Source organism: Nasonia vitripennis, chromosome 3, assembly GCF_009193385.2.
Source record: "Nasonia vitripennis strain AsymCx chromosome 3, Nvit_psr_1.1, whole genome shotgun sequence".
NCBI lineage: Eukaryota > Metazoa > Arthropoda > Insecta > Hymenoptera > Pteromalidae > Nasonia > Nasonia vitripennis.
Window position 1 is genome coordinate 4,880,417 of NC_045759.1, and position 25,294 is coordinate 4,905,710.

Below are 25,294 nucleotides of genomic sequence, written 5' to 3' on the forward strand. Positions count from 1 at the left end.
AGCTGATGTTACCCTTTCTCATGGTAATACACCGCCGTTGCTCTGACTTTATGTGTAATGCTTAGACTGTGTGCTCTCGGGAACCATCACGTCACGCGTACGTAGAAAAGAGATCCTGACTACCGGAAAATTATACCGAGCGACGTTTGAAAAGTGTTGCAGAGCCGAGAGTCGTCTTTTCAAAAGAAGTCACGTCGCCGGCGAATCCTTATCGTTCAGCTCGTTAGAGAGACTCAGCCCGTCGCTGCTGCCGAGGAAACTTAAAAAAGTTTATGGTCGTATACTCGACTTTTCTGCTCGTTTTAATTGACGATTCAAAACGTTCGCATCGAGTGTCTATTGCGAACGAGCAGCTATACAGGCTGTTATGAAGATGAAAGTAGAAAATAAAAATTTATAAAAGCACTACTCACCTTGGCGTAGTCGATTTTCAGTGTGCAGCAGCCTGAATATATGTCTGCGCCATGAAGAGCCTCTTTCGCTCGCGTAGCGGACTCGACCGAGTCAAACGTGATTTCGAAAAATTCAGTTAAGGATTTCTAACTTGGGAAACATTTTCACTATGTCTGAAATACGCTCGTTCCCCGCAGTATATATGCCTCGAAATTGAAAGCATATCTATCGCGCGAAAAACACGCGGATTTACTGCTATCGATGTATACGCGTATATCGAGGATAGATATTGATCATTATTAAAGTACACGTCTGCAACGATAACGGAATTTCATCAGCCGAGTGTGTTCGATACACCTTTTCGATCTATTTCACCGGATCAACCGAGTTTTCAGGATAACAACGCGTGACTGATTGGCTTTTAGCTATAATGTAAATTGCGTTATTCGATCAACCGGATAACTCGTCGTGATAGATATCAGCATACAATTAAATAAAAAAAAAAAAAAAACAACGAATAATAAAATCGCTGTATGTAAAGGATATTCAACCATGGCCTGAACGCCATTCTTCTTGAAGATAACGATGCGCTGCACCGTGCCACTCTGATGGCTGATCGCGTGCAGGACTTCCTGGAACAAAAAAAAGCAAAGTCGAGGGTCAAAGTTTGCCGTATATGCGTCTTCCTCTCCCACGCCGCATGCATATAACGCGTTATACATCCACGAGTTTGTCAACTTTTTCGCGCGAGTCGCGTCATTTTTCCTCCTCCAGCTCTTTGTGACCTCTCAACTTTCTTCTCTGAAAGTACACTGAGAGAAATATCTATTAAAATTTACTACATATGTCGGAAAAATTACTATATTAGATAGTAACGGCAGGTCATACTCGCTCCGTGACGATTTTTACTATATTCATAGTAAAAATTGTCAGACTTGTATTCAAATTTGTTAAGTGTTTACTAAAAATTACTACATTATATAGTAAAAATTATTTTAAGAATTTCTCCGTGTGCCAGAATTTGAGGTTATAAAGTTGATTTATGCAGTAATCAGAGACCAAAATCTATAATTTGTTGTTTATCTTGTATCATTAAGTGATAAAATATCATTCGCTGCTATTATTTATTAATTTTGGTCAATTTATGATTAATATTAACTCATATCAGATTTAAAATTTAGCAGATAACAGTACTGTTTGGGTAAGTGGTCAGCGCGCTCGACTCCCATTCCAGAGGTCCAGGTTCGATTCCCGTCGCCGCAGAAAAATTTCTTTCTTTCGTTTATTTCTTTCACTTAACAACATTGAATATCAATATTAATAATAATAATAATCATGTTCGAATATATTCTTATAAGCGCGTAAAATTGTCCAGAAAAAAAATTAAATTTTTTTTAAATTTCATTTCAGTATAGAAATTACTATCCGAGATTTAATACAAAGCAAGTATAACCGTCCGTTACTATATAATATAGTAATTTTTCCTGCATATGTAGTAAATTTTAATATCTAGTTTTCTCAGTGTATATAGCTTGCGTAAATCAAGCGAAACGCATTCCTCGCGTCTAATCAAACCACAGTCCCGCCAATGCTATTCCTAGTCGCCTGGGCCGCTGCATTGTTAACGCGTTAACACTTCAAAGCGATCAACACGCGGCTACACATACAGAGCAAACGTTATGAAAACAGCGGCAGCCGAGCTTTTTAAGCATCAATCGACGACGACCGCGACTCTCCTGTGCGCATCGGGTGTATACATATAGCGTGTACCATACGCGAACACGCGAATGTTTACCTGTAACTTTTTACGCGCGCAAGCTCGAGGTACATCAGGACGACGCGAGTGATGACACGAGAGGTGGCAGAGGGCCAAAAGCGCTTTTAGGCCTGCGCTGACTGACCAACCACGGCAAGACGTCTCTTGCGCAACTATATACAGACACAGACGCACACGCATTTTTCGCCGTATACCGATTCGAATGCCTTCCCCCTCGATTTGCCGTGGATAACCTGCAGTCCCGAGTGTATAGCGTCGGTATGTCTTCAATTTGCAGCGGGCGAGCTTTTCGAGCTTTCGAGTATAATTCTATTATGAGCTTTCGGGACGCGAGCGTCACGATTAATCAAGTCGCGGGGCGTCCTCTTAATTAGCACCGTCGCGACGCGGCCAAGAGAGTATACTCGACACAGTATAACACGCATGTGTATGTGGGCATATATATATATATATACACACACACACACACATGAAGTAATCCGTAGCGAGGAGAGTGACGTACGAAACTGATGAGACGGGGTAAAAATTGAATGTGTTAAGTTATGGTACGGCCTCTCGCTGCAGTCTTGTGCAGCATTAATCGGCTGCGCGCAGCGAATGAGATTGTTGGGTTAGGCCTATAGATGCTACACACACACACACAAATAGCGTAGGCCTTGGCGATGTCGGATCACACCCCTGGGAAATAACCCCGTTGCTGCACTTGGAAATCGCCGAGAAGAGCATGCTTCCGGTAATTGCGCTGGCTCATCTCTTTTTCAGACCGAATGTGCCATTGAGCGAGCCACCAACACCACCGACGAGAAGAGAAAAAGAGAGAGCTTAGTGTGTGTGTGTGTGTGGGCGAGAGAGGAATTTTTTGCGAGCTTTCTATACTTCGCAGCTCCGCTGAATCGTGTCATTTTTCTTTGGGAATTTTTCGTTATATAGAGCTCCTCTGAGCAGCTGAGAAGACCCTCCGTGTGAGCCGAGGATATATTGTGTTTTGAAGTAAAATGAACTGCGAGGATTGAAAATGTGCTGGGGTATGTTTAAGGAATGCGAAGTGCGAGCGATGTATGGCTTTGGAATAGAAAAGGGGTCGTTTCCTAAGGGTCAAATTTCAGAAATCAAGGCCGACAAATTCACTCACCCAATCCCATCATCAGCCTATAAAAACCCCATCAAGTCAACTCGCAGGGCAATTCCGTGTCATCGCATTAGCACCACACACACACACACATACTAGCGGCACATCGTCTCGCACTACATTGTTCTTCTCTCTCGGAGGACCGGAGCGGCTATAGCTCGCGCCGCACGTAAATCGCGTTTATTGCGACTATATACCTACACACAGCCCAGACACAGGCCGAGTTTATCTTTTCTCTCTTACTCGGCCCCTATCCTCGCGCCGCGATGGGCTCGTCGTCGTCGCGCGAATGCTCTTCTTCACCCTCGCGCCAGAGAGTGGGTAATTGCACTCGGACCTCTCTCATCTTTTTCTTTGGGAGAAATTTTATTTATGCATTTTGTCGCTCAGCGAGAAAAAACTCGGCTTTTTTACACACCTTTGATTTACCGAGGGCAATTAAGCGAGAGCTTGGAAATTAGCTTATTTTCACGCGCTCTCTCTCGCGGCAGTTATGTTCAATTAATTTTTTCATAGCTTCGCGTGTGTAACTCGCCTTCCTCTCTTAAGCTACCTACGACTGTGTGTGTTTTATCTGTGGCTCTTAATGCAGTGGGCGACTGGAATTCCTACCCTCGATGTGGGAAAAGTCAAAGAGATAAACTTTTTTTCAATTTCTCCGCTGCAAAAACTTTTCGTTCCCGTTCGCACAAGCGTCTGTCTAATAACGAGAGCGCGGGGAAAAAGCTGTGAATACAAACTCGCCGCATTAGCGCGAACGTGACTGTAACGGCTCGTAAGCTTGTGTACCTACATACTATATTCTATATAGAGAGATAATATTGTCCAGTCAAAATTAACGGAATAAAACGAGTTTAAGTTTCAATATTCCGTAATCGGTGCCAAGAACTACTGGGAGAGAGCGTAAACTCCTGCATAAGCTCCCGCTTGATTAATCCAAAGGTTAACACCACTGGGGGTTATACGCGACACCCGCTCTTTACAACTATGGAGAATAGTCTCTCGACACACAGACACCTTATTAATCCCCGACGCGACCTATACCAGACTCCCTCTGTTTACTCTTCTGACCTCCGAAACAATCGAATACACACACACACACACAAACGGCTGAACAGCCCTTTGAAAAGAGAGAGAGAGAGAGAGAGAGCTAATTAAGCTCGCGGTTCGGCGCATCATTGTATAAGCATCCGGATGATTTTTCCGCGCATCAGCTCGCTGCACACCACCGCCGGTTTAATTAATCAAACGCTGAGAGAGAGAGACTGACGGGTATTAAGCGTTAAATTTAATATTATAATTAGATATCCCTGCAGCCGGCGCTGCTGCTGCGCGAGGAGATACGACTATGAATATTAATTACTCATTGTGCAGCGCCGGCTATACAGCAGTGCACATAAAGCCGAAGGATGATTTAGGCCAGCGCAGCCGGTGATAAACGTAAAAAGGGCGACATTGCAATATCTCTCGGCCGATAAATTGCTCCAGGCACGGGGGCGAAAGTTTGTAAATCAATGAGTGCGCAGCCCCGAGTTAAGCATTCACCGCGCGAGAGAGCGCACGTATAGCAGTTTATCAGTTCTTCTTCTTCTCTCTCTCTCTCTCCGACAAAGCGCGCACGAAAACTCGTATAGCACACAATGCACTCTGCCGGCTCTCGAGAGCGATAGCAGGAGCGCAACAAACCAGCACCTTTACGAGAGAACGTGCCGGCTTATCGCGCAGCCGAGATTTAACACTGACATCGACCCGAAATCTTTCGCGAGCCACTCCTTCTTTTAGCGTAGATTACTGTATACGCTATACCCTCTTCTCTCGGCCCTTATTGGACTATTAGTTAGTTGTATGGGGATGCCGCACGCGATATTGTATATACGCATAATAGCCAGTGTGGTGTGAATTCTAACGCGTTAAAAGAGAGATGCTTATCGGCAAACAATAAACACATGCGCGCGAGGAGGGAGGCTTGCATTATGCATGCGCGGGGGGCGAGAAAAATCGCTATCTTCGCATCATGCAAATCGATCGATTTCTCTCCCGAATGGTTTTTGTGTGCGAGGGAGAGAGAGAGAGAGAGAAGTCACTTTGAATGATAAGGCATATCTGTATAGATGCACAAGAGAGAGACTCGGTCAGCCGTGTAGTCAAAGGCGAGCGAGAGAGAGAGAGAGAGAGAGAGAGAGAACGAACGGGTGCTTTATCGAAAGTGCTCAAAAACATCGATCCAAGAGATCCGGTCTCTGGATAGCGGCGGCAGCTGCTGCCAATATACGAGAGAGAAGAGAGAAAGAAAGTCTATCGCTGCTGCGCACACGTAGCTTGCTCCTCTCGGTATAACGCAGCGATTGAAAGGACACAGTATCGCGGTATTTCACATTAGCTCAATATCATATATTTTTTTTTGTATCCTCTTTACTTCGACGCATGAAAGAAAAGAATATAAGAAAGCGGAGAGAAAAGCGGCAGCAGCGTGGCATAAAGTAGCGTCATCAAGAAATCTGCATTACGATCACGTAGAGTGGGAAAAATACGGGAGATCAGCTCTCGCACGTAGAGAGAGGAAGAGAGAGAGAGAGAGAGAGCGACTTTTCTCGATGCGCCGTATATCGGCAGATTTACTCTTATGCCTCGCTGCAGCCACACACAGGGCGAAGAGCTGATGCTCCTGCTGCTGCTGCTGCTTTGCCTGTCTGCTGCACCTAATCCGGATTAGGGGACGCCCAAGTTTTCCCGAGTTACTTAGCTTTAGGGTGTGCTGTAGTAGTGCTTGTTAGGCTGAAACACGCTCTTGCGAGATTGTTGAAAAATAGAGCGGGAGAGTTGTGTTTGATTAATCTTTGGTTATGTGTCTGTTCTGATAATATAGAAAGTTTGGAGGAATATCAAGCAGTACTTGATTAAGATTTTTTAATTATAGTCGGAATATAAATGTCATTCAACTGTGTTTTAAAAGCAGCACCTAATCACTTCTATATGAGTCCTGAATAAAAGAATGAATAATAAAATTTATCTCTTCACTATTCTAATAATAAGAATGCAGTTTCATAAAATATTTTCATAAAAATAAATGAATTTTTAACCCAGTCTCCATAAATAATTCTCAACGAATATAAAATTTAAATCCCTCTCAAAAAATTGATCTTTCGCTCCTATCATCAGTCCTATATCACTTTAAATTCCTCAAATATGCAAACCAATAAGTCTCTGCCTAGCCGCGCGAGAAGTGGTCACGCCCGCTATACATCTCTGAAAAAAAAGGCAGTACATCCGAATTTGCACCTCTATACGTGCAGCGCAAGCTTCGCCGTTGAGAAATTGAGCTCAAGTAGAACGAATCGATGCAGCGGCATCTTCGCTCTTCTTCTTCTTCTTCTTCTTCTTCTTCTTCTTCTCCCTTTCTCTTTTTGGCTGTGCAGCACACGTATGCCCCTGTGTGCATGTGTATACGTGCGATACCTAAGCCTTGATGGCTCGAGCCGGTAAAAAGGTTAGCTGTGAAAGCTGGATCTGTGTCTCCGCTCTCCGTGCAGCCTCCCCCTGCGATGTCGACTACCGCCGTCGCCGCCTCAAACGTGCCGATCTATATTTAGATCCGGAGTTCAAGTCGAACTCGAAACCACAACCCGGAGAGAGAGAGAGAGAGAGAGAGAGAGAGAGAGAGAGAGAGAGAGAGAGAGAGAGAGAGCTAACCGCGCGCACAGAAACAAATTTAATGCGTCCGAGAGTGATAAGGCCCCAATATCGTTGAGAAACATGCACTAGTCTCCGTACGTCAGCTGTACAGCTATATGAGGACCACTTCGAGCCTTCAGGATTGTCTCCCGATGGAATTGAATTTTTTGTCTCTCCCTCTCTCTCTCTCTCTCTCTCTCTCTCTCTCTCTCTCTCTCTCTCTCTCGCTCGTGTGCTCTGCATGTAGGAGTGGATTCGCCGGCGAGAATCGATGCTAGGCTTTCGAGAGAGAGATAGAGACACGAAAGAGTTTTTCCCGGCTCGTGAAAAATATGCAGCTTCATTTTCATATCGCTATACTTGCCAAGTTAAATTACGCTTTCAAACGCGCGAGAGTGCTAATGATGCTGCGGGAGACATTATTCATCGCTCGTTTCAATGCTTGATGGGAGGAGGTCGGATTTCTGTCAGAATTCGTGCGTTCTGTCAAAGCTGACAAAACTCTCTCTGCAATTATAACGAGAACACCAGGCTTGCCATTCACTCGTGTGTTATTATTACACGCGAAAAATCGAGTGTGAAACAAACCAATCGCATTCCAGCTGACACTTTACGCTCGATATTTCATCTCGACTGAAATAGACACAGTCTCGAGGGCTATGCGTACATCTCTGTATTTAAATTCGCCAACACTCGATCCAACGACGTCATCATCATATAAGGGTTAACGTGAATACTTTCCACATCGAGCGTAATTGGCATTTGCGTGAAATTTCGAGTTTCTATTTATACCTTTCAGCCAGAGTTCACACCTTACGATACAATGTATACCAGGCTGAATTAGTAGTTGAGCGTACGCGTGTGTGTGCATGTGTTCGGGAAAACATCGAGCTAACGAGCTTCCTGCTGATGCAGTGGCAAAACGTACGCAAAGACAATTTCGAATTCCGCGTCTGCTATGCTCTCGCTGCTGAAGCTAGATTAATTAATGGACGACTATTGTGTTTGACGAGGGTGATTAGGCCCATAGAACACACATACATGCGCATCAATTGTACACGAACTTAACGATCCGTAGGTCTCGGTCTGATCATATACCGGTAATATATTAATTACTTGTTTATCGCACACATGCGGCGATTGTTGAAGATACGCCAGTATTCGCGTTATTGGGATTGTCATTAGAACAAACATTCCGTCTCTCTCGGCCGCCATTACTTTTATTTATTCTAGAGACAAATTTACGCGGCTTCTCTCTCGGAGGAGAAGAAGAGATTTGAGCTATGCCTAAACTAATATCCCCGAATGTTTGGCATGTGCTGGTGGCTTGCCAAAAATCGGAATTGGAATATATTCGATATTTATAACATCTCTCCTGCGCCGCGTGAGATGCTTTTGTGTTTATTAACATCTAAAACAAGACCCGTCAACTGATGGATTTTCTCGTGGGGAGAAAAGCATGTCACCAAAGGCGCGCTAGAGATATGTGACGTTAAAAATACTAATATCAGGACACAGGAAGAAGAGCAGAAGACGCGAGAATAGAAGAGATGATTGTAGCGATTCTTTGTCCGCGGCCCTAACAATCACGACCGGAGAGGGTCTTAATATTCGGCAATTAAAAATGAAGGATATTTTCAAAAGCGCAGCGCTGCAACAAAAAGTTTCGCCGTTACACAGACACACACACAAAACTTGGAATATTACTTCGACGACCAACCAGCTCTTTGCATCAGCCTTACGTAAAAACTTCGCTGATTAAACCAGTCGTTATACTTCGAAAAACTTATGTAAATACGTTACACTTGCAGCCGAAGGAAATTACAAGTCGACAATAAAACAAACCCACTCCGATAACGCGTTTCCGCATCACGTCTATGTATCGATAAGCCGACCGCGAGAAAAAATTCCAAGTATTATCCAATAGCAACTATCGAAAATATCTCAGTCATTTTTCCTCCAAACCACGAGAAAGAGAGAAAAAAAAAGCGTCTATACAGGCGCCGCACGTTATTATAAAAGACGAGCGCGAAGCGTCGCCGTCTGTGCTGCAGCTGCATGATGCATGAAAGTATACGCTTTCGGGCTGTCACAACAGAGGAAGCCCCGGCTTAGTCAAGACACGATGACACGTTTCGTCTAGCTAAACAGAAAGCTGAGCTTTTTACGCTGGGGACCCTCGGATATTCCAGCACACAAATTTGTGATAAATGCATTACCATCAAGCTCAACCGCGATCTCGAGAAGCTTATTTCGACTGTTATATGGAGTAGCTGGAGCAGTGATACTTTCCGCTCGTTTACGCGAAAACATCGATCGCTTTGGACTAACGATGTTAGGATAGCCGTATATCACAGAGCTCTGTCGGTTATAACGTTCTAACGTTTGATGTCGGTGTAAAACGGCCACTCGAATGGGGGCTCCTAATTGCATTACCTCGTTACAACGCCTTACTACAACACGGACGTGCACTCTCTCTCTCTCTCTCTCTCTCTCTCTGTGCGCTCGAGTATGTTTATGCTTGTACACAAGGTCTATATGACCAAACCGCTGCTACGCGAATCTCACTACTAAAGCACATTATCTCTCGTCGCTCGTATAACCACGCACAGAAGCACGGGGAGCTTTTACGCGCATCTCTCATCCATAAATAACAAAGTTCGCGCGAGAAAAAACTCCTTTCAGCGTTTTCCATCCATTAAATTTTTCAGAGATCGACCATTTGTCAGGCGGTAACGTCGCGACTGGAATACGGAACTAAACGACTCCGGAGACGAAGAGAGAGAGAGAGAGAGAGAGAGAAAGAGCAACTACACAGAGGGGGTGGCAAAGCGCGAATTATTCAATCAAGCCGTCGCCGCGCAGAGGCAAAGCTGCGCACGTGCGACGAACGACAACAAGTAGACAGGAAGCAGCCAATGGAAATTGCTCTCGCGAGGAGGAAGAAAAAGCGCGGCCCAGTTCCATATAACACGAGTTCCGTATAACAGAGACGACTGCGCACACCTGTGGACTTCGTGAATTTCGAGAAAGAGAGAGAGAGCCACTGCGATGAAACATTCAGGTTCTTATACCGCGCGAATACCTGAAAAAAAATTCACGCGTGTGCAGTAAACAACGAGTCATAAACAACGGAGCGTAATCTACGCGAACGCGGAGAAATATAGACCACGAGCGGCGTCATGAAAATGCAAGCTCGGTATATGGCGAATTAATGCCGGCGAATGTTGCATTAGCGGAGGTCGTTAGTTAATGCGTAGCCGCGGCGTATCAATTCCGGCTCTCGGAATAATTCAGCGCCGGAGCGCACAAAAGCCCGCGGAGCTTGATTAAAGCTCTGGACCCCCGGCCGCCGTTGTCTGGAAACATGACGATTTCCAAAGCTTTCTCTCTGCGTGCACGTTTTCGAATCTATGTTTATTACAGCAGACGTTAACTTGATCCTGTTGTTGATACCGTTGGATAATTTACAAAGCCAACACACACACACACACACACGCACACACACACACAGAGCGTAACGCAAGCAAACGCGAGAGTACAGCCCAGAGGCTTGTTTGGCGATGTTCAATTAATGCGCGCACTTTGCACTGCCTAAAATACCTATTGCGCATTCTGACGATTCAGATGCGCGCGTTCTCTCTCTCTCTCTCTCTCTCTCTCTCTCTCTCGGCTTTATAACCACGGGGCAGCTCCCTCGTCGAGAAGCGCCGCGGGAGGAATTTTCCGTCTGACATCGGAGAATTAGCGTACGGTAAATATCGCTCGCGAGCAGGAGAGAGAGAGTGAGGAGAGCCTCCATTACCACGGATTACCATAATCCCTCCATAAGCAGAAATGCAGTTTTGAAGCTCCTCTCTTCCTTCACAGGCAGATAAACTTTCAAGTATGAAGAGCCAGGGCTGTTCTTATACTTATGAATAAATTTCCCGATAAGCAAGCAACGCTAAACTCGCTGTAACGCTTGGGAATAAAAAATTTCGCGCGTGAGAGAGAGAGAGAGAGAGAGACTTTGACCTCAGACGAAGTAATTGTTGCGTTCGCGGTCCTCTCCCTCTGATTTATTAAGCCATCTCGTGCAGTGTGTAATTCGACTGCGCCGAAAGCTCTCGCGCGCAATTTCCCGAGCTCTTCATCAATTATGCGAGACTTTCGATTAGCCGGGCCTAGTTAGCTTTTAATTGGCATAACAAGCGCAATATTGTGGGTAAACAAGCATGCGGAAATCCGCCAAAAATATTCGCTCCTGAGAATTTAACACGCGAATAATCGATGGAAAATATTGCACGTTAACAAAGAGATCGAAGGGTGAACGCTCGTCAAAGTATCCCGAGAATCTATAAACGCATGGACTGGACTCGGCGAAGGCAATAAAAATAGAGAATCTCGTGTAGCAGCATCAGAGAGAGAGAGAGAGAGAGAAGCACACGGAAGCGAAAAAGCCGTCCGCGCAGGACTGACATGTTAATTTAATACAGAAGAGAGAGAGCCAGTAACGCATCAGCCCGAGGCAATTAGAGCGCGCTCAAAACTTTTCGAGCGAAGGAAGGAACGTGAATGTTACGAAAATATACATCACTCTCTCCATACGACTGGCCACGAGAGAGCACGTGGGTGCAGATAGACGCCTCGTCGAAATAGGCTCGCTTTTCTCCGATGATCTAATCCTCTCTCCACGAGAGCGATAAATCAAAAGAATAAATCTCGCCTTTGATGCCGCTACGCATATACTTAATCACCGCTGAAGCTGTTTGTTTACGTCTCGAAAAGAAATACTACAGCGGCGCAGGAGCTAATCGTTAGTTGGTAAACATGCGGAACTTATATCACGAGAGAGAGCGCCAGCGCAGCCTCTCTTCATTCGAATTTACGGTACAGCAGGGGAACAATCGCCGCGACAACGAGACACGACGCGCAGACATCCCCGGCGCTTTACAGTCTATTAAAAGGCTCTAGCCGTCTTCTCTCTTCTCCATGACCACTTACTCCCACGCGGCGCGTCTTTCGCTCAAAAGCCGCGTGTGTCTGCCGAGGCGTCGCGCGAAGTCGTAAAAAGCAGAGACGCGCGCATTGTCGACGAGATATCGCGCGCGTTATTGTCAGAGCTTTTATTAAGCCGAACTTGTACGATGACCGTAACAACTTCCGCGTGCGATGTGTATATACTTTGCTCGTCATAAAGCGCATCGATCAGCTCGTTTAGCGCGGAGAAGATACGGTTACAGCTCGAATTAATGTCGACTTTGGGTAAGCGAGTAATTGAAGGCGATTGGTCGAGTGCAAATAAGGTCAGAGATTATAGACAAAGTGCAGGACGTGGGACTCGAGTTGCCGCCGCGAAACTGGGTATCCACACACTCACACTCGTACACTTTAAATCACTGGAGAACCTGATATAGCCGAAAGGTTGCGCGATAAACTACCTATTAAATGCCCGAGACGAGAGTTCACTCGACCGCATTGTTTCGCTAACAATAGTTCTCCCTCGTCTCGCTTTCGATTAATCCGTCGCAATCTCGGTCATTTCAAAATGCACCAAGTCCAGCACAAAGAGCGCATCGCACCTCTTTTTTCGGGTAAACATTCTCGAGCGAGCTTTAATTAGAGCCGATAGTGGCCCGCGGAAAAAGGAAAGATATACAGAGACGAGATGGCCGTCTATTTATATTGGTCTTCCTTGACTTTTTCAACGAGGAAAGTACTGTGGTACTTTTTTCTCCAACGACGTTTCCACCCTTCGAAGAGTCGCGCGCGACTCGGAATTCCGACGAACTATTCTCGTGACGAGATCGCCGTGGAATTTGTTTGCAGTCGCGGTTTTTCTTTCCTCTTTTCCATCGCCGGAGTTGTTAATTGAAGTTCGATGCCTATGCTTCGCGCCGAGAATATTGATTTTCGCCAGCTCTTCTACTCACCACAGTGATGGGGTACACCGGGTTGATTATGGTGAACAGCAGTACGTGGTTCGGCTTGTTATTGTCTTCCCTGGAACAGAAGATGAGGAAATTGTTAGTCGAATTTTCCTTATTCGATCGATTTTGAGATTAAATTATAATGTAACCACGTTTAATCAATCGTTAAAGCGTCCGAGCAATCTCGACCACGTCAATGTTTAAAGTTACATAGACGCCTGAATAACGCAGCGAACGAGTCACTCCATTCGAGATAATAAAGAAATCAGCCCGAATAGACTCGATTAGAGCGCGCTCTCGAAACAAAAAGGAACTATCTCTCCGTCGGCTAGCGTGAAAACAATCAGAGCGAAACGTCGACGTGTCTAACGAGGTCTGAAAGTATACTCTGTACGGAAGGGCAGCCCCAACAATGATCAGCAATTAACCTCGCGCGCACACACACACACACACACACTCGAACGTCGATAAGCACCGCGAGAGTAGGTGAAAACCAGTCCACTACGCGACACACCGATGTCTCTCTTTCTCTCTAGAGTAACCATATAGTGGGCACAGGACAGCAGTGGAAATTAATTAAAAGGCCGCGCGGACCGGAGAGAAGTTCACGCGGATGAGGAGGCACTCGCGCGCACTTTGGCCAAGTCTAATAATAAGAAGTTAAGCCGAGCGTTAAGTGCGCGCGCGATTTGGGACGAGGAGAGAGAGAGAGAGAGAAGGAGAGATTCGGTACGAGCTTCTTCTCTCTCTCGCGACAGCGAAGCGTCTTTAGGCCGTCGCTCGTCCCGCCACGTCGATCTTCGTCGTCGTCGTCGTCCCTTCCATTGTTCTCCCTCTCGCGATTCTCCTTCTTTTCTCGCTTTAGAACCTCCTCTCGTTCTATTCCACGGCTCAGTGGTCGCAGCGGCCGCGATCGCCAGACCGAGGCTGCGCGCACCGCATTTCGGGAATTAAGCTACTTTTCATTTTCCCTCTCCGTCTTACTACACGTTATACCTACAGTCTATGGGATTAAAGGATGCACTGCTTACCTTTTGCGCCTGGGCTCGTCACCGTAGCCGCTGTACTCGTGATTCTGCAACAGAAAGTCGTTCGGTCGAATTAGCATCGTCAGTATAATGGGGAGAATCAATATCTCTTAACCTAGACACTAAGTAGCATAAGCGACTATGTAGAAAAGGGTGTATCGTCATGCAGCACTCCCTCGGCGATAAAAAGCGTATGTCCCGAGTCTCTCATCCATAAACAAGAGAAGCGAGCATCAACCGCAGACACGCGCACCCTCGAGAGATCGACGCTAATTTATGATAATTAGCCAAAGAAATCGAAGAACTGATGCCGCTCCCGCGCGTGCGTCAAAACGAGCCCGGAGTAGTGTCTCGCGTCTGGCACATTTCATCCGCGAAGATTGATTGCGCAATAGGGGGACGAGAGGGTCTCTCCAGTCTCTCTCTCTCTATCTCTCTATCTCTTTCTCCCCCTTTCCAAGGCTATTAATAAAACTCCCACGTGCTCTCTCTCTCTCTCTCTCTCTCTCTCTCACTCTCGCGACTGTGTGGGCACATGCGCGCGCGCGACGAGAATAGTGCCCTGCGATGTGCACTTGCGAGGGACCTCAAGACCAGCGTCTATACACACCTGGCATCCGATGCAGCGCTACGAGAGAGCATACCGGAGATTACCGGGCGAGAATCAATCAAACCCGCGCGTAGAGAGTGCTTAGCTCTCAGGCATGTGCATAATACAGAGCGGGAATCCGTGAGTTAAGCGCCTCTCTGTCAGGCGCGACGTCGTCGCTTTCTTTTGCACCTCGTGAGTTTTAGGTAAATATTTGCAAAAGCGTCTGGCACGTTAACGCCGCAGACGCGCTGCGGCCCTGAATCTCTCTCGCTCTTACTCTTCTCATCCCGCGCAGAAAACAATGGGTCACTCGGCCGAGATGAGCTAGAGAGAGAGAGAGAGGCGGAAGAGATTCGCGAAATTACGCCTTGTTGTAAGCGTATACACAGTCGACCCCCGAAACGTATAGACAAACATTACACACGGCAAGTCGAGCGCGAATCGTGGAGTACGAGTGACGAAAGGTAGAGAAAAGTGTCCCTCCTATATATAAATCGAATATTCCGTTCCACTTTTCAAAGACGTTGATCCAGCCCTGCCAAAAGCTCATCGTCGAGTCGTCTGGACGTCGTTACCGCTTTACGCCGAATTTATTTTCAACTCGATTTTTCGAGCTGCCGCCGCTGCAGTCGATAGCCCACCGCGGCAGCAGCTCTCGAAAATATTTTAATTAAATTTACATCGGGGAGAGAGAGAGCGACGCGCTCGTGTGAGCGTCTGGTCGTCTAATGCGCCGTGTTATACGGGCATCCGTCCAAAGTCTCTCGGGCTATCCAAAGTAGTGCACAAAAGTCCCCGCGAATCAACGCGATCATCACTGTCTAGTTAAATATACACTATTTCCTATTTTTCTTATTCGGAAAAGCGGTACACCCACATGAAACCCTAGCGTATAAACGAGCAAAATCGCGTGACACTTTCGCTTTGGAAAATTGAGAAGCTTTAACGCGTGCGCGGAGGTGGATGACGATGATTAATACCGCGCGCGAGCTTGAAACAATTTCAGCCTGAGAGCCGGGACGATTAATAATTTTCATATTCGTAGCTAACAAATGACGCGCAATTATCCGCAATTTTTCTTCGCGAGTCACACGCACACACACGCACACATCCATACACCGCGTGTCTGCATTCCCCAGCAATAAACATAACCGGCAAGCTTCGCTCTCTGGCCCCGGGCCAACCACGTGGGGGCTACTATCTCTGTGCCGACTTTTCAATGGACGACGCAGCAGGCTGCACGTCGAAAAATACTCCATCTCCATCCCGGGAAATTGAATTTCGCTGCTCTACGACTGTATTTTGTTTTTTTTTTTTCAGCGCGTGCACATACGCGGTTAAAGCATTTTTAAAATTTTCAGAGGCAATCTTCGCGCTCGCGCGGCTTTGTTCTAGCTTCGCGTTGCGGAGAGAATCGAAATTGAGGATGGCAATATAAAAGAGAGTCTATATTGGCGGGAAGCCAGAAGACACGTGCGCCGATAAAGAGATTTAGGCGGGAAAACGCTGTGTTTACGTTTCGACGCTCGACGACGACTGCGAAGACGCGGCAGTAGTTCCGTCAGGCGAAAACTCGGGAGAAGCTTCGTAATTGAAAAGATGGATCCGGCGTTTACGATAGGCGTCAGCAGCAGCTCTTTGTGCTCCGTGTCTCGCGGAGCTTTCGGCTCGTAAAAGCAGCCCCGTGCAGGTGGCTTCGCTTTACAAGTGCCGCCGCCTTTTCTCTATACTCGCGCGCGAGCTTTTATACTCTGCCTATCCCCTCGATTCTCTCTTTCCCTCCAACTTTCCTCTCTACGACGCCTCCAACTTTTCTTTCTTCCAGCGCGTCCGACTTCCTTTCTTCCCTCGTCCTTTTTACGGACCATCAAACCTCGTTTCCGATCGAGATAAAGAAAGGCGACTCCGCGAATGTATATTTAAAGCTCTCCCGCGGATCGCATAAGTGTCGGGGAGGTCGATTTTTCCAAAACAATCAGCTCCGAAAAGCAGGAAGTCTCGCGTGAAACGCCAGCCCGCGTAATTCATGGCAGACAAGATAATTGGACCGAGCGAAGCTCACTGCTGCGCCTGCAGTCATGAACGCTGATACTCTCTGGCATTTATAAAGCGCCGCGCGTCACAAAATTAGAGCCGAGAGCGCGTTGTTTACACAATACGTTTAGTCTCGTTGCACGTCGCTGACCCGAACGAACGAACGAACGAACGAACGAACGGCGAGGCTATATAATGCCCTGACTGCTATACTACGCATGCCGGATCGGGAAACAAGCGAGCGCGAGCGCGTCATGTGCCGGTTCTGTGTGTCGTGAGCTTTTGGAATTTTGAGGGAGTGGGATTGTAGAATTAATTGCGATGGAATTATTAACGAGAGATTTGCGGACGAGCTGGTGTACCGGTGCTTCCATTTGCCAGCTTATGCTATATTCAGGTGTTTATCGAGAGAGGGCTCGGATATGGGCTTCTAGACAGAGATGGAGCTGCGGCAGGAATTAGTTCGTTTATAGCTGACAGCTAATTCTAACTTTGTACGGTGATGGTAATTTTTAGCAGAAAGTGCTGTAATATCGTTTCGAAATAGGTATAGTTTCTCTGCACTGGGAGAGAATCGAACCGAATTAACGCTGAATCGAATCTGGGGCTTGCGGTGTACAAGAACTGGTTAACAATTATCAACTGGGATGAACTTGCACGACAACGAGCATTGCCGCACGCTGAGTCGATTCGTCAATTGAATCCAAACTTGGCATACGTAGATCAGTTGAAATTCGTTACGCCTTATAACTCGTCGTTCGGAAAACAAACCTATACCTCCCCCCCCCCGACAAAATCTCGGCCACAAACCACGCGCTTCAATAAAGCACCAGAGCTGCTATCAATATACCCCTGTGAAAAAAGTCAATTTCCCCCGAAGCCCGAAAAAAGCAGGCCATTTACAATTCAGCGCGCTAATCCTGTTTCCGCTCATCCGAAAAAAAAAATCCACTCCCCTCCCCCCCCCCCCGCCCCTTCCATGAATAATACACGAGCTGTCGTGCGCGTCTCTCGTATATTAAACATAATCACGGTTAAAAAGCCGACTCGCGACGACATTTCGTTTTCGCGTTTGGATATTTATCTCGGCGCTTGCAGTACAGTCGCGACCTCTGCGCGAGGGAAAAGCTCGCGCGCCCTTTTTTTCAGCCGCAAGCTCCGATGCAGCGCTGGAAAAACCGATCGTTCGAAAGAGGTATACACAGCTCTGTATATGATGAATGGTTCCGGCGGCTTTTTTTCCATCTCTCTTCTTTCTTCTTACAGCCGAGGCATCATCATTCATACGTCGATACGCGATAAAAGTTTTCCGCAGGGGCTGCGTTTTTTTTCCTTCCTCGTATAATACGCGTTTATTATCTCCGCTGTGTGCAGGTGGTACACGCATGGGTTATAGGGGAACCGACAAATACGTGAAATAAAGCGAGAGATGGGGGCCAATCGGGTGACTAAATTGTTGAACGCGCCGATCGAAATCGAGGCTTTACACAGCAGCAGTTACCCGCAAATCCTTGTCTACAGAGATAGTAGAGCGAATGGAACTACTCTCGGGCAGACTTTGACTTTGCAATCTATAGTCGATCTCTCTCTCTCTCTCTCTCTCTCTCTCTCTCTCTCTCTCTCTCTCTCTCTCTCTCTCTCTCTCTCTCTCTCTCTCTCTGTGCCTGTAATCTGCCCTCAGAGTTTAGGCGCGCGACGGGAGGAAACTGCTCTCTGCAAATTTCTCTCCGCTAAATCATTGCAGTGTCCCTCGCTACACACACACGCACACGGAGCCGATCTTCCTTCGCTCTGATGTATACCTAGATATACACACACACACACGATTTGGTCAATCGGATTACTCGCGCTCGCCCGGCTAAGCGCAACACACCGGCGGGGGCCACTTCTCGCTTCAACGTCCGCTTATCCCTCGCCTATATGTACACTGCTCTCGCTTTTCCCTCTTCTTAATCTCCAATTGCGAAGATTCGTTTCGTCGTTCTATTTCCACTACATACACTCTCGCGATCGATGTAAGAGCGCGGGTGGAACGACCAGTATAATACAGCAGCGCTGGGAAATAAAAAGAAAAAAAAAACAGCGGAAATCACAAAGCCGCGACCGATGCAGTAGTGTATAGGCCATTGGTCGGCGAGACAAAGACCGCCAAGTTGGTATGTACGGCTCTTTCGTTATAACGCCCCCGGAACGAAGTGCGGCAACGAGATTAACTCGACTGCAACGGGACTCGTTCAAAAAGGCCGTTGCTTCTCTGACGCCGATTCCATTTGCTTCTCGCGCGAGATTGCGGCTGTGCGCTTTTTTTTCCCCTTTTCGAAGAGGAAATCGATACGCCCGTCGGTCGGAGCTCCGCAACTTTTGTGTACGACTGCAGGATTCGTTAGGGAGGTGCTTTTTTAAAGTTCGTTTTTCCACCGAAATCGCGCACGGGCTCGACTTGTTTTTCAAGGAGCGAAGAGCTTTCGCGAATTACGAAGCTTTTGTCGACGAAATTTTCGGCCTTTCGAGAGACATTCAGGCTTTATGCGCAGGATCTCGCGTGATGGGATTATTCTATTTCGCGTACGTACGCGTGGGCGTTCATCGGATACGAGCAAAATTGAGAGAACAAAAAAAAGCTCGCGCGCGCCTACGTTAATTAAAAAAAAAAAGTCCTGGAAAACCTCACGTGTGCACAGGCGGAACAGGAGACAAAGGCAGCCACGCGATATGTATGTGTAGAGAGAGGAAAAGGGTTGGGCCGTGCGCTCGCGGTGTATGTATGCGTGCAGTATAGGCCAGATAGATACGCGATATCTCTCTCTTTCTCCGGGCTTTCGCGAAGCTCTATTTGAAATATTACACGCTCGAGCTCTCTTTTTACAGAGAGGAAAATTCCGAGCCGCTCTCGCGAGTTGATAAGAAAAGCCCTTCAAAACTTCTCTCGCTCTCCCCGGCCGTTTATCGTGTATCGCGCGCAGGGGGTGTCACCTTTTGATTCTCTCGCAAGCTCGAGGATTTTCCCGCGCGTTACTGCGCAGCCGTATCTTACACGGCCTATACTTATACTCTTTTTTCCGAGGAATATCGAAAGCGAGGGCTGTATCGCTGAGGACCGCAGATGAAAGGATTTATATTTTAAAGTATAGCAGCGACGAGTCGTCAGCGAGAATAATGTCTCCGGCGACCCGTATATATACTACACACACACACACACACACTCGGAACATCCTATAAATTCGCCGATACGAAAACGTGTACTCGCGGCTATAAGTGAAATACGCATCGACCCGATCGATAGGCGTACGTGTACACACATGTACACAAATTTCACACCACTAAGAGAGCTAGCGTGGGCCGACGAAAAAAAAAAGACCCAAACAATAGCGGCCGAAGAGACAATGTCTCGTAGCGCGGCATTGTCGCGCTTAATTCGACATTTAGGCTTCGGGCACGTTCGCCACCACCGCCTGACAATCGGCCTTATTAACATTGTTTGCAGCGGCTGCTGCTGTGCCGGACGTCCGAAAGCCGGCTCGTCATCTGCAGCGCATTAGTCCTCCTCTGCATATGTGAAAAATACTATAGCCGCACACGCATAGACACAATTTCGGCCGAACTCACTCTCGCTGTGCCATGCACATGTGCGCGCGCGCGCGTGGGATTTAACGGTTGCGTTAAAACTTTTACGAGCCTTGTACAGTGTACACACTGTGGTCCCTCTCTCATTTTCGAGGCTTCCTCGTAAAACTCATCGCGTCGTGCGTGTATGTATGAGTTACGTAAAATCCGATGCGCGCGATGGAGGAAAAATCGCTGCGGATAAATGAAGAAGCGACAGCGGCAGCCGTCGGGTGCATATATAACGGCCGCCGCGTCTCAGTGCCGCTAATGGCGATGGGCCGAGACCGCGACGAGAGAGAGAGAGAGAGAGAGAGAGAGAGAGCAGAAGATATTTTTGGTATACTGACACGCCGGCATTCGAACGGACGGCAGTTTGCGCGCGCAAGCGCGAGCTTGGGTAAGCAAACTCTAGATGCCTCGTCTCTCTCTTTTCTGCAGTAATAATGTGTGCTAGATTGCAATGCGATGGCTAACTTTGGAGCTTTTTATAATAATCGAGAGCCATTATCCTTTCGCTTAAAAATATGCTCTATCGCTTCTTTTACACGGGGAGATGTTAAAGCCACAATAATTTGAGACGAGAGAACGTTGATCCGAAAACAACTGTGTACAAAGAGGGGGGGGATACACGCTGGGCGCTGAGCTAATGTTGAGTTATGGCGGCGAAGAGTAGAATGAAGAAAAATGCGAAAAGAGGAAGGATAGAGAGGGATTATTAGTATTCCGGGAGTGGAGCGAGGAAGAGGATTTTTTTCTTCTCGAAAAGTTGCCACGATTTCGGTGACATAAGGATCGAGTGGAGTGAGAGAGAAGAGAAGGAAGTGGTGTTGATGGTCGAGTTTTAGTGCTGTTTACGAGCTTTGCAGTTTGATCGGGGGACGTAAAAAATTCTAAAAGAAATTGGTATTGTTTTTTGTTTCTGTAAAAAATCAGGGTTTCTCATCGCTACTATTTAAAAACAATCTGATCTCCCAAATCTCCATCGTGATTCCTATCAACTCTGACTCTCAATTACCATCACGCATCACAATTTCGACTCTTGCATCGAAACGCCCCACAACCGATGCTAATCACACCCAAACCAAAGACGCATCAACGTAATTTTTAACATCCCCAATAACGACGACTTCTCTCCTCCTAGAACCGTCGCAATCTTTCTCTCTCTCTCTCTCTCTCTCTCTCTCTCTCTCTCTCTCTCTCTCCTACGCAGCAGCTCACGCACGCGAGACGTTCAATTAGCGGCACAAAAGCTCCTCTGTACATCCTCGTATACTTATACACACTCGCGAGGAAAGGAAAAATGAAAGAGCTGCTGCACATCGCTATATACATACAGGCGCACGAGAGAGAGAGAGAGAGAGAGAGAGAGAGAGCATCAGTTGCCGGCAGCAACAGCGGCCAACGACCCGCGAGAGAGAGAGAGAGAGAGAGAGAGAGAGAGAACCGGCGAGTCGCTCGTCGAATCGGAAATCAGACGATCGCGACACTGACCTTGACTGGAGAGTCACGCAGTAGCAGCAAAAACGACTCAGCTTTACAACGACTCACTCTCCCGTCTCTAATTATTCGCCTCTGTGAAACTGCGAGTGAGGGCTTTACGTTCGGCTTCGATGAATTCCTACCGGTTCTCTTATATTCAGCCTATTTATTTTCTTTCATTCTACCAAGATGAAAACGCGCGGGGAGAATGTGGAGTAGACTCTCTACAGAGATATATAACTCTCGAGAAATTTGCAGCTTCGAGCTGGAGGCTGTGCTGCTCCACACACTTGCGGATTTTAATGAGAGTTTGAGAGCGCTTTCTAGAGTGCAGCGCGGGGGAAAAAATGAATTTTTTTCACCGATCGCAGTCGAGGAGGACTTATTTTCCGAGCAAGAGCAGCTGACGGACGTATATTTTTCGGTGCAGTAGGACTACTTGTTTCGACTCGCTATCGTTTACGCATATCGATCGCGACGGCTCTTGAGAAATAATAAACTGTTTCTCGCGCGCGGAATGACAAATCTAATTCGAAAATGATCGCCGACTTCCGGGTGCAATGGTTAAATTTTAATCGCGATTTAATTGCCCTGGAAAACTGGGACACGAGGAGTGATTATTCCATTAGAGCAGGTATATCCGTTAATTTGGCTTGACAACAACGCTTTTTCTCCCGATACGCAGGTAAACTCTGAAACTAACAACTTTTAAATAATTTCGCGCGCAAAAGTGTTACGCGATGTATCGCAAACACTGCCCTACATCTACATCGCGCGCACATGGCTGCGTAAAAAGAGCAGCACTGGCTGAATGAAAACGCATCGCTTATAATGCGCCGCCGTCGCGCGACAGTCATTAGTCAAAGAAAGAGTCTCTCTCTCAAAAGAGGAGACAAAAGCTAATAATACGAGCAGCAGCGAGTCTCAAGACGACGCTGCTCGCATTTTGTCAGCGTTCGCTAATTGTTCGAATTTTCCGCCCTCCTTTCGATCGAGCCCCCCCCCCCCTTATTTTCACGCGGATATGAGCGCAGACCGCCGCCGGCTGGGATAAGGCTTTAATACACAGCGATTGGATTTTTCAATCGCGCGAATTTGCATAGACCCCCGCGAGCCTCTAATTAAAGCCGCCGATGCTGCGGCTGCAGCAGAGCGTCGATTGTTTTGCTTGGCCGTCGCGAAAAATAGTTATATTTAGCCGAGCAATTGTCGAGCTGTAGGAAAGTATACGGGATCTCGGTTCACTGCCTATCGTAAACGATAATTTTTTTTCCCTCTACCATTCTCTCCCACTATACACTATGCTATATCTATATAACGTTTCGAGCGTCGAGGGAGAAAATTCGTTCGGGCGCGCGCGACGAATCTGTATCGATTAACGGCCTGGAAATTCCTTTTCCCACATCAGGCAGTGGTGCAGTGCACGCGCCATATGTCGTGTGCGCGCGCGCGCGCGCGTTCGAAATCCCTGGACGCGATCGCCACAGTGAAAGATGAAATTACTGCGTTTCGAAAGTGGCTTTTAATCTCCACCCGTGTATTATGCATGCACTCTGAATTTAGATACACATTGGGTAACGATGTATTGAGTCGCAGAGTGTAAACGCGTAAATGCAGGATAATAAGCTCGGGCGATACCAATAAGCGTCGCCAATAAAAACACAACAATGTGTATACACGGCAAAACAATCGCCTGCTCTTTTGCGTGAAGCATTCGCCGGCAACGAAAAGAAAACAGTCGCTCGCGCGCGCAACGCGGAAGCGATACGTACCCCCCCCCCTTCCACAAAACGGAGCAAGAGAGAGAGAGAGAGAGAAAAAGGCTTCGGTCGTTATTAAGCGAGGCAAGGTGCAATCGATAACTTCCGGCTGTGCGTGTGCGCGCGACAATACTACGTAATCTTCGCGGCGTCGTCCGTCGGGGTCTTTGGCCCCTGACACACTATGATGGGTAACTCTCTTTTTTTTCTTTCCCCGAGGCCCTTTCCCTTGAGCGACATTTTCCGAGAATAAAGTCGTCCTCTCTCTTTCTCCTCTCGCTAGTGTACTTACACGTACACATACGAGTACACACAGTTTTACGTAAGAGTACAGGGCGATCGAGAAAAGCGGCCTCCCCGAAAAATCGGGGGAGAGAGAGAGAGCGCAGAGAGCGAAAGGTATAGTATTGGTGTATAGCGAAGCGCGTGGCGCGTCCGTCGGCGTTCATGAAATAATCAATATACTTCGCGGTGAAGCGAGCGAGCCTTCACCTCTCTCTCTCTCTCTCTGCTGCTGCTGCTTCTCCGTCGAGCATACCCTCCCCCCCTGCAGAGCGAGAGAGAGAATAGATAACAGGTTGTCGCGAAAGCAAGTCGCGCGCGCCGCGAAGAAAGCCACTACATGGCTCTCTCTCTCTCCCCTTCCCCTCGTCCTTATCTGCTGCTCGTCCGGGAGAGAGAGAGAGAGAGAGAGAGAGAGAGCCGGTCGTATACAGAGCCGGCGTATACACATACAGGCGCGAAAAACGAGCAAAGCGAGAGAGCGCGTCTCTTATCGGGACACAAAGCTCACGAAGGAGGTATGCGCGTATATATAGGTACCCGGGAGTGAAAGAGAGAGAGAGAGAGAGAGAGAGAGAGAGCTGTGCATGGCTTTTTGCCGGTGCTCTTCCTGGCTCTCCGTCTCTCTTTGTTTGGCTCGTCGATAAAAGTGCTCGAGAGTATAGGTATATAGGAAGGGACGTGCAGACTCGCGAGCGAGCGCTCGAGAGAGAGAGAGAGAGAGAGAGACGAAGCGAAATTGAAGGTTAGCAAGCGAGACTTACCCTGTGGCCGGACTCCTCGAGCCTCTGCCTCTTGGAATGGGGCCCGTCTCCGTTGAAGGCCATCTCCTCGCTCGTGATGCCGGACAGCTTGCTCTCGTCTCTAATTCTCTCAAACTGCACTGCTCCGCTGCTATATCCCTTTCTCACACAGCCCGCTGCTCCCTCTCTCTCTCTTGCTTTCAGGTAGAGAGTAGCTGCTGCTGCTGCCGCTGCTATACGCTCCAAGTATATACTCTGCTCCGACACTCGGGGTGTGCAGCGCGAGATCCCACTCCTTTTTCGTGGACGCGGCGCGCGCGACTCTGCACAACCGAACCCGGACACGCGAACCGAGAGATGAGGGGCAGAGAGAGAGAGAGAGAGGAAAAAACACACTGTCCCACCGACGACGACGACGACGACGACGAGTACTACTCTACGAGAGCATGTGCAGCTTGCGAGCGAGTCGAGCTGTGCTGCTGCTGCTTCGTGCACGCTTCCACCACGGTCGGACACTGAGTGCTGCCGAGTCTATGCATACGGCTACGCGAGTCAGATAGAGAGAGAGAGAGAGAGAGAGAAGCTCGCGCATCGCGATTCGTCGGGCGGCGGCGCCAGAGCCAACATGGCAGCTCAGCTCAGCCTACTGCTCACCGCGACCGCAGCGACACCTTGGCCCTCTTATCATTGGCCGGCAAGGCTTGCATCCACGCGTCCTCATTGGACGAGCGCGCCAATCAATCGCAACACCCCCTGCGATCGTGATGCGCGAGCTGCTGCGCTTTTTTCTTTTTTTGCCCAATGTATATATACCTGCTTACGCATTTTCTCTTTGGTCGGCGTGATTCGATCGCGTGGAAAAGTAACGGCAATTAGCCTGGTATTCC

At 47.7% G+C, this 25,294-nt stretch overlaps 1 protein-coding gene across 2 annotated transcripts in view; it reads right to left on the reverse strand.

The window, feature by feature from the left end:
• The window catches only part of LOC100120460 (heterogeneous nuclear ribonucleoprotein L), a 51,156-nt gene extending 26,123 nt beyond the window's left edge, over positions 1 to 25,033 (reverse strand). The window contains exons 1-5 of one of the 2 annotated variants that reach the window (XM_031926532.2): positions 24,429 to 25,033; positions 13,915 to 13,958; positions 12,887 to 12,956; positions 940 to 1,025; positions 414 to 510 (exon numbers count right to left, since the gene is read on the reverse strand). In XM_031926532.2, the coding sequence (XP_031782392.1) occupies positions 414 to 510; positions 940 to 1,025; positions 12,887 to 12,956; positions 13,915 to 13,958; positions 24,429 to 24,491 (360 nt within the window). In that variant the 5' untranslated portion in view covers positions 24,492 to 25,033. The remainder of the gene's footprint in view (positions 1 to 413; positions 511 to 939; positions 1,026 to 12,886; positions 12,957 to 13,914; positions 13,959 to 24,428) is intronic. The other variant, XM_031926533.2, reaches the window with a different exon arrangement.
• Positions 25,034 to 25,294: the final 261 nt, after the last annotated feature.